Below are 12,274 nucleotides of genomic sequence, written 5' to 3'. Positions count from 1 at the left end.
GTGAAGCATGCAGGCTTTGGACAAAGAGAGAAAGGAAGTAGCAGCCTCTACTAATAATGGAAGAGGTCCAGGCAGAGTTTGCTGGAGCACAGGGTGCAAAACATGCTTTTCTTTGTTTCTCTGGAGACAGGCAAAGTAGTGAACCAGAAATCAGGAGGAGAAAAAAAAAAGCAATCTCATAAAAGAAGCTGAAGGCTCAAAAAACCATATAAAAAGGTAACATGTCCTTCTCCAGGTTCTTGTCTGAATGCCACCAGTTGCATCTTCACTCCTACCACAGCTGCATGAACAAATACAGGACTTTCAATTAAACTCAAAATAATGAATAATTAGACTAGCCATGCAGCTCACTATCAGCAGCACCCAGCTTTAAATATACACCATCCCAACAAGTGCTTTTTGGTGGGTAGGTGTCCTCCCTCCCTCCACTTTTCCCAGTCCTCGTTCCTGGTCTTTCTTGCCTAGCTCTGCCTGCCATACTGCCAGCTATGTCAAATGAGCTGCATTACACAGCTGCGCTCCACAGCAGATCTGCCCAAATTAAAAAATGAGAGGCTGTGAGGAAGAAGGGACTGTTTCTAGCAGACTAACACAAAGATCCAGTATGCTACTGAACACATTTATTCTGAAGGGCGGTACCTTTGAGAGGAAGAATGACTAAACACTAAGCAGCTAATGTCAACAAATGTCTTAAAGAGACTTTTCCCCTGGAGCCTGTTAATTTGTGTGACACCACTGTAATAAAAAAAATACATGGTGTAACACATGGAAAGGCTTCATTTCTTTCCCAGTGAGTCTGTGAGGTCACAGGTGAGGGACTCCACAGGCGCAAATCTCATGAGATGGCAAAATTGAGAAAAGAAAGGGTTTGGGATGCCATACATAGAACAGGGGATGCACATCTCACCACTTAGAGCGCATCTCCTCACATCCCAGCCCTGTCTTTGAAACTGTGGCTCTAGTGTAAATGTAACTGGGGAGTTACATTTGATAACTGGTTTATCAATTTCTAATAGTTATTAGGCAACTAAGCTGGAGACTTGCATCTCTGGTAAAGCCAGCAAACTCTCAACAGAAAAATATGAAAACTGCAAATGCACCCTAATTAATTCAACTACTCAAAAGCCTCCTACATTTTCAAGTTCTCATACATTTCTATCACTGAGTTTTAACCTCACATGTGGAGTAGTTTCTGGATTCCTAAAATTCCCAAACCAATCTTTAACGCACTAACTCAGGCCTTTATAGAGAATTTATCAATTTAAATATCCTGGTTCACCCTCTTTTAAACTCAACATGTCTCAAGGGTAATGAGGTACACAGAACAAGGTAACAATTTTATTAGACCAGAAGACACAACTTGGGGTGGATAATACACATGTTTTTGTCAAAACGTGAAAGTCAGGACAGCCTTTCCAACTCCTACCCTATCACATCAAACAGTAACAGCTAGAGAGGTTTCCAGAAGTAAAATTCCCTTTAAAGAATAGAAACATGAACTGTAAATGCTCAATAAATATAACTAGTTATCTAGGCAGCCTTTATAATGGATAGATTAACCTCAATGAAGATGAATGCCTAGAGTTTTGCTTATTAATATTTCCCACTGCTCACATGAAATCCATTCACAGCACATCCCTCAGAAGCTTTAGGTAATCTGAAGCAGCTGGATCTTCTCTCTAGCCCAACTAGGAATACTGAGAAACAGAACAACAGATTAACAAATGTTGCAAGAGAAAGAACTGTTAGGATTCCAGACCTTTTCCAGTGAGTTTTGACAAGTCTTCTTCCATACACACACACAAAAAAAAAAAAGGTAGGCTTCAGATATGGAACTTTATATTAAAATACATTCAAAAAACCACTTCTGTTGCTTCCCAGTCCCATGTCAAGTCTATAGCAGCTGGGTCCCACTGCATCTGCCTACACATATGGAAGAAATCGAGGTGTGATCCATATCTCAGTCTGGTTTTAAACAAAATCTGATTGTGTTCACATGCAGACGAGATCCTCCTCCTGGGAGTCAGTCACTTAGCTGCCAGAATTCCTGTCCTTCTGGCAGGGATGAAGGACAAATGAAATCCTTCAGCTATGCAAAAGCAGAATATTTTAACACAAGAAGAAAAGGCCAAGGAATTGAAGGCATTTATAGTTGAGAAGAACTTGGCCCATGCAATTCTCCAAAATCTTGAAATCAGTGATAGAAAACATGTATTTAGAATTGTAAGATTGGCTCATGATACTGTGGTCTGCTGCCAGAAACTCTGTCCCTAGAGAAATGAAGATTTTGAAAAGAGATCCTGAAATTGCTGTCGGAGGGAGATTACAGATTCTCCTTCAAGAGCAGAGGGATGGCTTATATTGATAATACAGGAGGAGCCAAAAAAAACAAAACCAAGAACTCCAAAGCTAATCTTTGTCCTCCTAGAGGATTACTACCTAAACTAGTTAGTTTAGTTACAAATAAATAGGCAGCCAGACTAGAAGTTTGCTTTCCCTTCTCAGACAAAGGTCTCTTCTGTGAGATTCATAAAGCACCAAATGGCAGAGAAGCAGCAGCAGAAGCCAACACTCCAGTTCTAAACCTGGCTCTAACCATGCATCCTTCCCATCCCTGAAGTATTAACTCTCCTTAGTGTCCTATTATTTCCTTAACACGTACACTGTGTTCCACTATTAAAAGATTACTCAATACTAAAGCAATTTTATTACTCTCATCACAATTCCTCTCCTTATCTTCAGTCCAACCTCCTCCTTATTTTTTCTTTCTCAACAGTTTATCCATCAGTCTTGCTCATATGTCAGTTTGCCACTACATACCTTCATGTCCTAGCCTCAAAATACATCCACCTCTGAAGATCTTTTTGACTAGTACTCGAGAAGCTGAGGTACTAAACACATCAAATCCTGCAAAAGGACACAAACAACAGACACTACCATCGGCATTCACTGCCCTCCTTATTACCCCAACTATCAAGATATTACTCAAAAGTCCCAAAGATTTCATGGAGCAGGACTGGCTGATGATCACAAAGTTAGTACAGACATCTGACAGAAATTGGGTGGAGGGTTGCAGGGAATGGAAAAGATTAAGTACTCACATTATTCTTGTAAAGCAAAGGTGGATCAAGAAGCTTCATAAACAATATGGAGGAAAAGGTAAGCAAGAAGTAGACAAGAGAATGATTTGCTTTCTTTTAAAATGGACTTTCTCTCAATCACAAACTACTGTAGAAAGCCATTACCTCAGAACACTCTGAGTTGGAAGAGACCCACAAGGATCAAGTCCAACTCTTAAGTGAATGGCCCATATGGGGACCAAACCCACAATCTTGGTGTAATTAGTACCATGCTCTAACCAATTATCAGCAGCTAAGAGCTGCTGATAGCTCGTTTGAGAGCTTTAAACATTTTTAAATATGAAGTGACCTGCTGCTGACTTAATGTGTAGTGAACCTCACACAGGAGGACACAAATAGGTGAGCAGAAGGTCAGAACAGAAGGCTGAGAAGGATACAGAAAGGACAAAGAGACTGGAAAAAGATTTAGGAGTCACAAAGGTATGATAGACTTCTGCAACTTGAGTGTACAGGGAGGCAAGAGTGCATATCACACCATGGGAAAGATGTCAAAAAAATGGAATGTTTCCTTCCACAGAGAACTAGTAAACATCTGCTGATCTCTTTCAATACCTACATCCTAGCCTCTTCCCTGATTTGAATGGAGGCCTGTATTTACAAGTAACTATTATAAATGAATCTCCACAAGTACCTGTGACAGTGCATGGCACTCGAAAGCACACTTCAGGATTTGGGCTTCACACCATACCCTGAAGCGCCCTTAGCTGAGACTCTCCACAACAGCAAGGCAACTGCACCACAGCCCCTCAGGCATGGCTGAATGCTACAGGGACACTAGTAAAGAAACAAAACCACCCAACCATATTTGAAAAGATAACTAAAATAATAAAAAATTCATTGTATGAGTTATTTCATACAACCTTTCAAAGTTGTTACATATTTATACAAGAGGCATGCCCTGACTCCCTTCAGAAAGCAGTTTTGGCAGATAGCATGCTGAAACACCATTTTATTACTGCTTATTATTGCACATGCCAGTCCTGGGTGCCAGAACCAGAGTCTCTCCTGCAGTTAAGTCTCAGAAGATTACAAGAACATTTTTGTGAATAAGAACTAGTTTATAATATAAACCGCCACATATACATGGGGGCATGGGCAAAGACAACCACTGTGCCATACAGAAAAGACCTTTCAGCAGCATCATGTGTCTTTTTTTTTTTTTTTTTTGCTAATAAGTCTTATTAGCATACCAGAACAGAAGACATCATTATACATCCTAGACATTTTCAATATCATCTTTAGAACTTGAGCACAAATATTTTGGAAAAACTGTGGAGAAATTCATACTCATGAAGAGGGGGAAATAAAGGGAAAATTAAATAAAGGGAAATGAAAAACTGAGTTCAATTTGGCAGTGAGCTGAACTTGGAGAGAAGTACCCCTTCTCCCAGCCAGAGCTCCTCTGCAACGTGCTCTGCTCTGCAGCATGCCCAGGATGATATGCTTGGAGCAGGCAGTCTTAGCTTGCTGCATGCTGTGGTCAGTGCAGTGCGTCTGTGGACAGTGCACGCACAGAATACAAACGCACAAGCTGGACTGTGCATTCCTTAGCTCAAAGTCCATGTTTCTATTTACGTCACATTTGTAGCTTTAAGCAAAGATCCTACAAACTACATGAGCATACACAGTATCGTGCATAAAACTTGAAAACCTCAGCTGCAACTCCATTGTAATAACTAGGCTATATTTCCTGGAAAAAAGCATTAACTCAGTTCTTCTTAACAAATACCCATTTCTACCAAATTATGCAGAATCAAAAGGCTGAAACAGTTTCCTTAAGGTAAATAACTGTGAAATTAAGTTTTACAAGACTAAATGAAATTTCCATACCCTGGAGCAATACTACTTGTTGCTCAGAGGTGACACACTATTTTTAGGACCATGACATGAGCTGGATTACTTCTAGTACACTTTGATTGAATTTTCAGAGTTAAACATTTGCCACTCCCATCTATCTAGTACAACTGCTGTTCTAAATGCTCAGCAGTGTCATGAGCCAGTTCTCTCAAGTTTTTTTTTTGAGAAAAGCTTCAGTTAAAGTTTCAGCATGGAATCTACATACTCTTTGATTTTCATCTGGTAGGAGAAAAAATCACCTCTCTTTGAGCTCTAGTTACATGCCTCTATTATGACCTATTCTAAACTTATCCCCTGGCATAGCAAACGGAATTTCACTAAATGCACAGATAGATATTGGACACCTTGTTTCCACTTTGAGCTCAGTATCGAAGGTAACACTTACCCCTAGTAGTATGACATTAAATCAAGAATAAGTTTTGTATTTCCATTCCATGTTTTACTTCCTCACACCCCTTTCTCTCCACCTACTGTCTCCCAAAGAACAGCAGCGGCCTATGCCTCCTGTCCATTTTGACAGCTGAGCCGCAGCAGAGTGCAGCACTGCACAGATGGAAGGGGAACAGAGTGTGCAAAGATCCTCCCAGCTAATGGAAGATCCGTTTTAGATCTTGCCATTAAAGAAAACAAATAATGATTTTTTTTTAAATGCCAAAAAAAAACCAAAACAAAGCACCAACCCTCAACTATGGCACTTAAAGCAGCTATTCAGAAAAACATTCCCTAAAAATATGGTCTCCTTGTATACTAAAGTATGTATACACATACTACCCCTAGTCCCAAAACATTTAAAAAATCTCCAATTTGGTAAATGACTGGATAGTTACCAACTTAATGACTAATTGTATAAGCAAAGTATAAAACATTTTATAGCTGCTAAGTATATAATGTAAGCTGCTGATACAGACTGCTTAACTTTTGAAGGAAAAAAACTAAGTACTTACCACAGTGGGGTTACCACTGCTGATCAGCTGGCTGACTTCATGAAAAATGCTTTTGCAGTCGATTGATTTGTCTAATGATCCCCGTTTCACTATCACCGCTACTGCTAATAAAATCTGCTCCCGAACATACTTTTGAAGGCTGTAAACAACATTGCACAAATATAATTACAAGTAATTCTGGACATTGATGCTCAATAAAATTTCAAATACATTTTTTTTCAAATATCTTGTGTGAATTCATAAGGGAAAGCTGACAGAAGTTAACGGCTAAGACTAGAAGAGAAATTCTTCTTAAAATTATCTTGGCACTGCTTCCTAGGGAAATGAAAATGATAGCCCAGAGTTTATGCAGAATCCTAGATGTTCAGAGGTGTGTTGTCTATACTTACTTAGGCCTTTGTAAGACATAGGTTAGAAGGAATGTTCGCAGTGACTCAATGCTAGCTTTTTCCAAGAGAATCCATTCTCTTACAACTGCTTCCATTATCGCTGTAGCAGCTTGGAAAAGGACATAGTCCACTTTACTAGTTTCTGTGGGAAAAAACAAACACAACTTGAGTATTAGAAGACATGTATTCAGCTTGAATGTGTTTCCAACAAATAAAAAAGGAACTTAATATCATTTATTACTAAATAGAATATTGTTGCTATGAAAACAGAGAAGGAATTTACAACTCAAAAGGGGGAGAAATAATCACTAACCCAATTATCAAATTGTCTGGTATTATTCAAGTCAATGACCTAGGGGAAAGTTGTCTGTGCTAGGAAGCTGGTTCAAAGAACAGGAATAAGAATGCTAACACAATGGGGGAATAAAATAAACAAGATGACAGATTTAGTGCAAATAGACTAATTAATAAAAGTAATTAATGTTACAGGCTTAAAGATTAAGCCTGTAATGTCAAAGCTGGAAATTTCTGTGTTTGCCTTTGAAAAAACAAATAGTGCATAAAAGTACATGTATTTCATGGGTAATAAAAAGAAACAAATTAAAAGTAACATTTGTGCTTAATTATCCAAGCAAAAAATTTTACACCATGGTGCATTTAAAGTGTTCTACTTCATGTTCAAGATTCCAGATTTATTTTGAGTTAACTAAAATGTAATTTCTGACCACAGTATGGGAATCCTTTGCCATTATTATCTGAATAGAGGATTACTACATATACAGATGCACTAAGGAAAGTATAAAAGTATATTAGGGAGAAAGGTTAACCGTTTGGGTGATTACAAAATACAATTTAAAGAGAAATGCCAGAATATGAATAAAATTTCTATGATGCTAGAAAGCTACAGAGATGTTTTTTGTTGTTGTTCCTTTGCTTTTAAAAAATTTAACTTGGAAATAGCAGGTAATATCTCAGAAGCCAGTTTCACAACATTCTGAGCTCTGCATAAAGAATTTTCAGAAAGGGTGCAGCCATAGGGTGGCAAAAGCATAAAATATTAAATAAAATTCATAAACAAGAAGCAGAGTTTGAGCTATAGTGGTTGACCTGCCAGGACTAGAAAAACTGCATTTGAAAAAACCTCAGTCATAAGATGAAGGGCTTTAAATTACTACAAAACAAACTTCCTTGCCCCAATTACAAACACACAAGTTTATAATATAAATTTCCTTTATATGCAAGTTCTATATCAAAGATAGCAGCTAATATGCTAAAATATTTTAAAGTAATTTAATCAGGTTCCAAATCTAAACCCACAGAGGTAAACATGCTTAAATAAAAATAAACCACGTTTAAATCTACTTAGCTTAATTTGGAAAACTAAGTAACCACTTAAGTAAAAGATTAATGTGTATGTCTAATACATATAAAAACAAATTGAATTATTCCTGCATGGGAATTTAATTCTGGCACTTGTTACCTTGGGCCTTCAGCTTTTCTGGCTGTACAAAGCTCATACACAGACAAAGAAAGAGAATGTAATTAGAAAAGAACAGTTTCCCCTTTGCACCAAGTCCCGCAGCCGCACAACTGCGATCGCTGACACAGAGAGCTGCAGCCCCCGGTGTAAGCCTGTGATCAGCCAGAGCAGCACCATCCTCCACGGAACTTACTAAAGAAAGGAAGGACAAGTTTTGCCAGTGCACTGAACAGTTATAAGCTTACAGCAGAACGCAGTGCCTTGTGCTTCCTGGCTTCAACTCCAGGTTTCTAAACAACAATATAGTAATGGCTGTTCCCCTTTCCCATATGCTCCATTATTCACCCTGTGTCATTCCTACACTCTTCTTTCCACGAATGACATCATCCTTCTTATGCTTCTCTACCTCCATTCCAGCTCCTGTCTTGACCATTTTTTTCCTGCTTATTTAAAAAACCATCTACTTGGTCCTCTGGTTAGAGCACATCCTCCCTGCACACATCCCTTCAGTACACCTCAAATCTTTTATTTTTCATCATGAACAGCTTGTTTCCCTTCCAGGTTCCTGATTTCACAATCCCTGCTTCTTCTTCCTCAACTCCCAAATCTTAACTAGCTTGTGTTTCTGCCCATACTGTACAGATACTTACTGAGGAAGCACAAAGTTTTGAAAAAGTCTCTAAGTTCCAGGTCTCAGCATCATAACTGCCTACATTCCCATGAAAAACCTACCCATGTGGAAACATGCTGGATTTTCAATGGTGGTAGCATATGAACAGTTTAAGGATGTAATATATCTAGACATCCAAAAAGTATTAAAATCAGCATCATATTCTGTTCAACCAGCCACGTTTAAGATTTCATTATTTATTTCTGATTGATGATGAATGCGTCCTTAGATCCAAATGGTCTGCAAACAAATTTATTTAAGGACGTTTTTGCCCACCTTATTTTCTCTAAAAATCAACATGAAAAGAAGCATCAATTTTGCTGACCCATCAAGCAAAAACTGCAAAAATTTCACAGTTTTCCAAACCAGATTAAGTATTTCTATAATATACTAAACCCAGAAGAACCTCATTTATAGAGAAAAATGTTGGTGTGGAGTGGGTGCAGGAAAGGAAGCACATCCTGGTCTATATATTACAGTGTAACATAGCAGTAGGTCTGCAATACTGACATCATAATATTAATGAATTCTAAGTCTCTAATCCAGTAAATTTATAAATAAGTGTTAAAAAAAAACCTGCAGAATGAATTAAGTAAGAAAAGAATATTTTCAACATAATTATAATATTTCTCTGTTCATTCTGGCAAATTCTTTAAAAGAAAAGTTGCTTTTTGTGGTTTTGGCATGTGTTCTTTTGTTCAAACTTTGAGGTTTCCCCTGTCAGGTCTCAGAGTCAATTTTCATTGAAATTCCACCTCACCTGTCCCCAGCACTCACATCTAGTCAATACTACAGTGCTGAGTAGCAATCTTACATCTTTACTGCTCCTGTAATTTTCAGATCTAGCTGTCAAACTCTAATAAGTCTCTATAGCACCTGTAAAAACATTTCTCTTTTATAAATAGCTACCCAACTACATTTAGAACGCTTCCACTAAAATCAAAGAAATTTCTGATGAAAGGTGGTATCTGCATCTTTCCTTTCTCCACAGGTATAATCACACAAAATTTCAAATCAATACTGTCTTGCTTCTACCAGGTGGACAGATACTTTTCTAGCTTTTTCCTCTTTTCCTCCAGCTGGGCTGACAACAGCAACGAAGTTGTTCAACTAGAAATAAACTCTCATTTCAGTACCAATGCAAAATCTGGTAGAAGTGCATAAAATTGCATCATTGGCTGATTTAATGGAAAGCAAGCACAAAGCCAAGCAACCACACTACTGGCAGCTGCACAAGCTGTACAGATTAGACAGTATTACAATAATCATGTTGCAGAGGAAATCTATTAAATCAGTTTAGGAACTCAGCTACATGAAGTTATACCTTACAGCTTTGAAACTGACAGAAATAAAATAAAAAATGAAAGTAACAGTCTTCACCCTCCATCAAAAAGTATCCCTCATTAAAATCCAAACTGATGTTCATAGTCCCAGCTGCAAAAGAACAGCACAGTTTCAGTTATAAAAGAAATGTACACACCTACATTCATTTATTGAAACTTACCCAAAATATGTTTGCAGACAGCAAATGGTGATTTTGATTTTCTAAATGATAAGAATATGTGCTCAGCGTGTTGGCGTTGTTCATTGTTGACCATGGAAGGTGGTGCCTGAAAGAAAAAAAAAAAAAGTTATTCATGCACTGATCAAACATATACTAAAAACAATGTCATCTCAATACCATGAATGTCAAATACATAAATGTTTGCCTTGTTAAACACCAAAACCCAGTATCTCTTGGCAAAACTACTTACTCTCAGGTATTACCTCTTCTTATATACCACTCTGCATTTACATTGCATGAACATAGGTGCGAATATCGAGGTATCAGGCAAGGGTGGATAATTTAAGTATAGTTTCCTAACAATGTTTCTGAATTCTAAATTCAATCAAATTCTTTTTCTACTCAGACCAAAAATACCACTGCACATCACTAAATACTGCTAAGCCTGCTCACAGTCCTGGAAGCAAAGCACTATTTTTTCTTTAGTTCTGCACTTGTTTTAAAATATGTAGTTGCATAACAAGTTCAGGGGATTTAAAAATTACTACCAATATGTTCTAAAATAAAGTATATACCAGGAACATACTACCCTCTAGTGTTTAATATTAAAATTGTCATCCTGAGTACTGGTGTGATTGAAGAGACAAGTAAGCCCATTTGGGAATGGCTATGGTGGCTCCTCAGCTTACACCCATCCCTATATACACCCACCCCATTACATCCTGGGCACCTTGCCTGCTCAGGTAACACTGCTGCTCTTCTGTTGAAAGCCAGCTCCAGGGAGGTTTCTACCTGAAAATCAGCTCAAGGTAAAGCAGGAAACTATGCAATAACCTGGACTCCTGTGAGATGCCTACGGAGCACAGAGGAGCTGCCTGTGCTGCAGCCTCACCTCACTGCGCAGCCCCAACACCCCACACTGCCCTACAAGGTAAAAACAGCCATGCAGAAAGTATCAGCAGCTCACAGCACCACACTGCTCTCCTCTTCTGCCACTAATATTCTATGACTTCTGCTTTTTGGGATTTATCTGAACTGCACATGGCATGAGATACTCTTGCAGGGGATTGATACCACAAACAGGGTAAGCAAAACTGATGCCGACCTTTGAGAAAGGAACATGCACACATGTAGGAAGATCACATCCAAACTGCAGAGCATGATCAAGGTGACAATGTAGGTTACTGAACTTCAGCTGAACTTCCAAACTCCACATTCCAGCCCTGTCCCTAGAAGTCTGAGAAGACCATGTGTGCCACCTATCTTCTACATTCGCTGCAATAGAACCAGCTGTACAGAATGCCAGAAGAATATTTGCAGCAGGTTATCAAACATGCAGGAATGACCTACACAGCAACAGCTTGATACAGACTTCAGTCAGACCTGTGGCAAATAAATCAAACCAACAGAAGAAAAGGCAGTTCCCATTTTCCCCGCCTCACTGTATGGGCAGGCATTTGCGCAAATGCATAGAGAACCAGACTGGGGAAGCGATCACCAAAAATCATCCCAGACTTTTTCATCTGGATCAGTTCCCCAGTCTGGTTCACCATAACCCAACACAAAACCCTAAACCAGCACAGTATGGGACCATATTGGGTAATGATAGCCTGCTTTTTTCCAGCACTAGTTATCATTTTAGGTGTATTTAATCTACAGTCTCTGTTGCTGTGCAATGTCTGGCAATAGTTTTAAGTCTTAAAGAACATGCAGCTCTGCCCAATGATATTTCACAAGAACTAAGAACCAAATTTCCTGAGACACATGAATTATTAAAATAACTTTCTGCTACCAAAAGGAGAGGTCCTCCTACTCCTTTCTTGATCCCACCTGCATGGTCTTGTTACCTCTTTGCATGATACTTTCTATCGACTAGTCCACAAAAGAAAAAGAGGATAAAGGGGAAATCCAGGGGCAAGGAGAATGAACATTTGTTACTCTAATAAGCATCAAAAAGCCAGACAAGTGCCAGAGCCAATGCAATGATGGGGAGAAAAGGAGTGGAGTGACATTTCCCTTTCAAAACTACTGACCTTGCAGCTCACAGCTCTGCAGTGTCATGAAGCCTCACTAATTATAGCCATGTTAGAACAAATCCTTTGGGTGTGACAAAGCGTAACATTTTGCAAGCCCAGGGTCATTTATAGTCACATCCTTAGAGCAAGAAGACCAAATCAGGGCTACCTAATCCAAACTAATTTTGCATTAACACATTATATTAAAGTTTGCCATACAAAGATTCTATCTATTGTCACAGTCCTGTAATACTTAAGGGCACTTTCAGGGATAT

At 38.6% G+C, this 12,274-nt stretch overlaps 1 protein-coding gene across 3 annotated transcripts in view; it reads right to left on the bottom strand.

Moving 5' to 3' along the window:
* Positions 1–12,274, bottom strand: part of XPO4 (exportin 4) — a 79,099-nt gene that overhangs the window by 48,220 nt on the left and 18,605 nt on the right. For all 3 annotated transcript variants that reach the window (XM_041487259.1, XM_041487261.1, XM_041487260.1), the window contains exons 2-4: positions 9,985–10,090; positions 6,331–6,472; positions 5,942–6,080 (exon numbers count right to left, since the gene is read on the bottom strand). In XM_041487259.1, coding sequence (XP_041343193.1) covers positions 5,942–6,080; positions 6,331–6,472; positions 9,985–10,090 — 387 coding nt within the window. The remainder of the gene's footprint in view (positions 1–5,941; positions 6,081–6,330; positions 6,473–9,984; positions 10,091–12,274) is intronic.

The sequence above is a fragment of the Pyrgilauda ruficollis genome, unplaced genomic scaffold (genome assembly GCF_017590135.1).
Source record: "Pyrgilauda ruficollis isolate IOZ18807 unplaced genomic scaffold, ASM1759013v1 scaffold8, whole genome shotgun sequence".
NCBI classification, from domain to species: Eukaryota; Metazoa; Chordata; class Aves; order Passeriformes; family Passeridae; genus Pyrgilauda; species Pyrgilauda ruficollis.
Note: the sequence above shows the minus strand (reverse complement) of the source record. Positions and strands in the feature narration are given on the sequence as shown.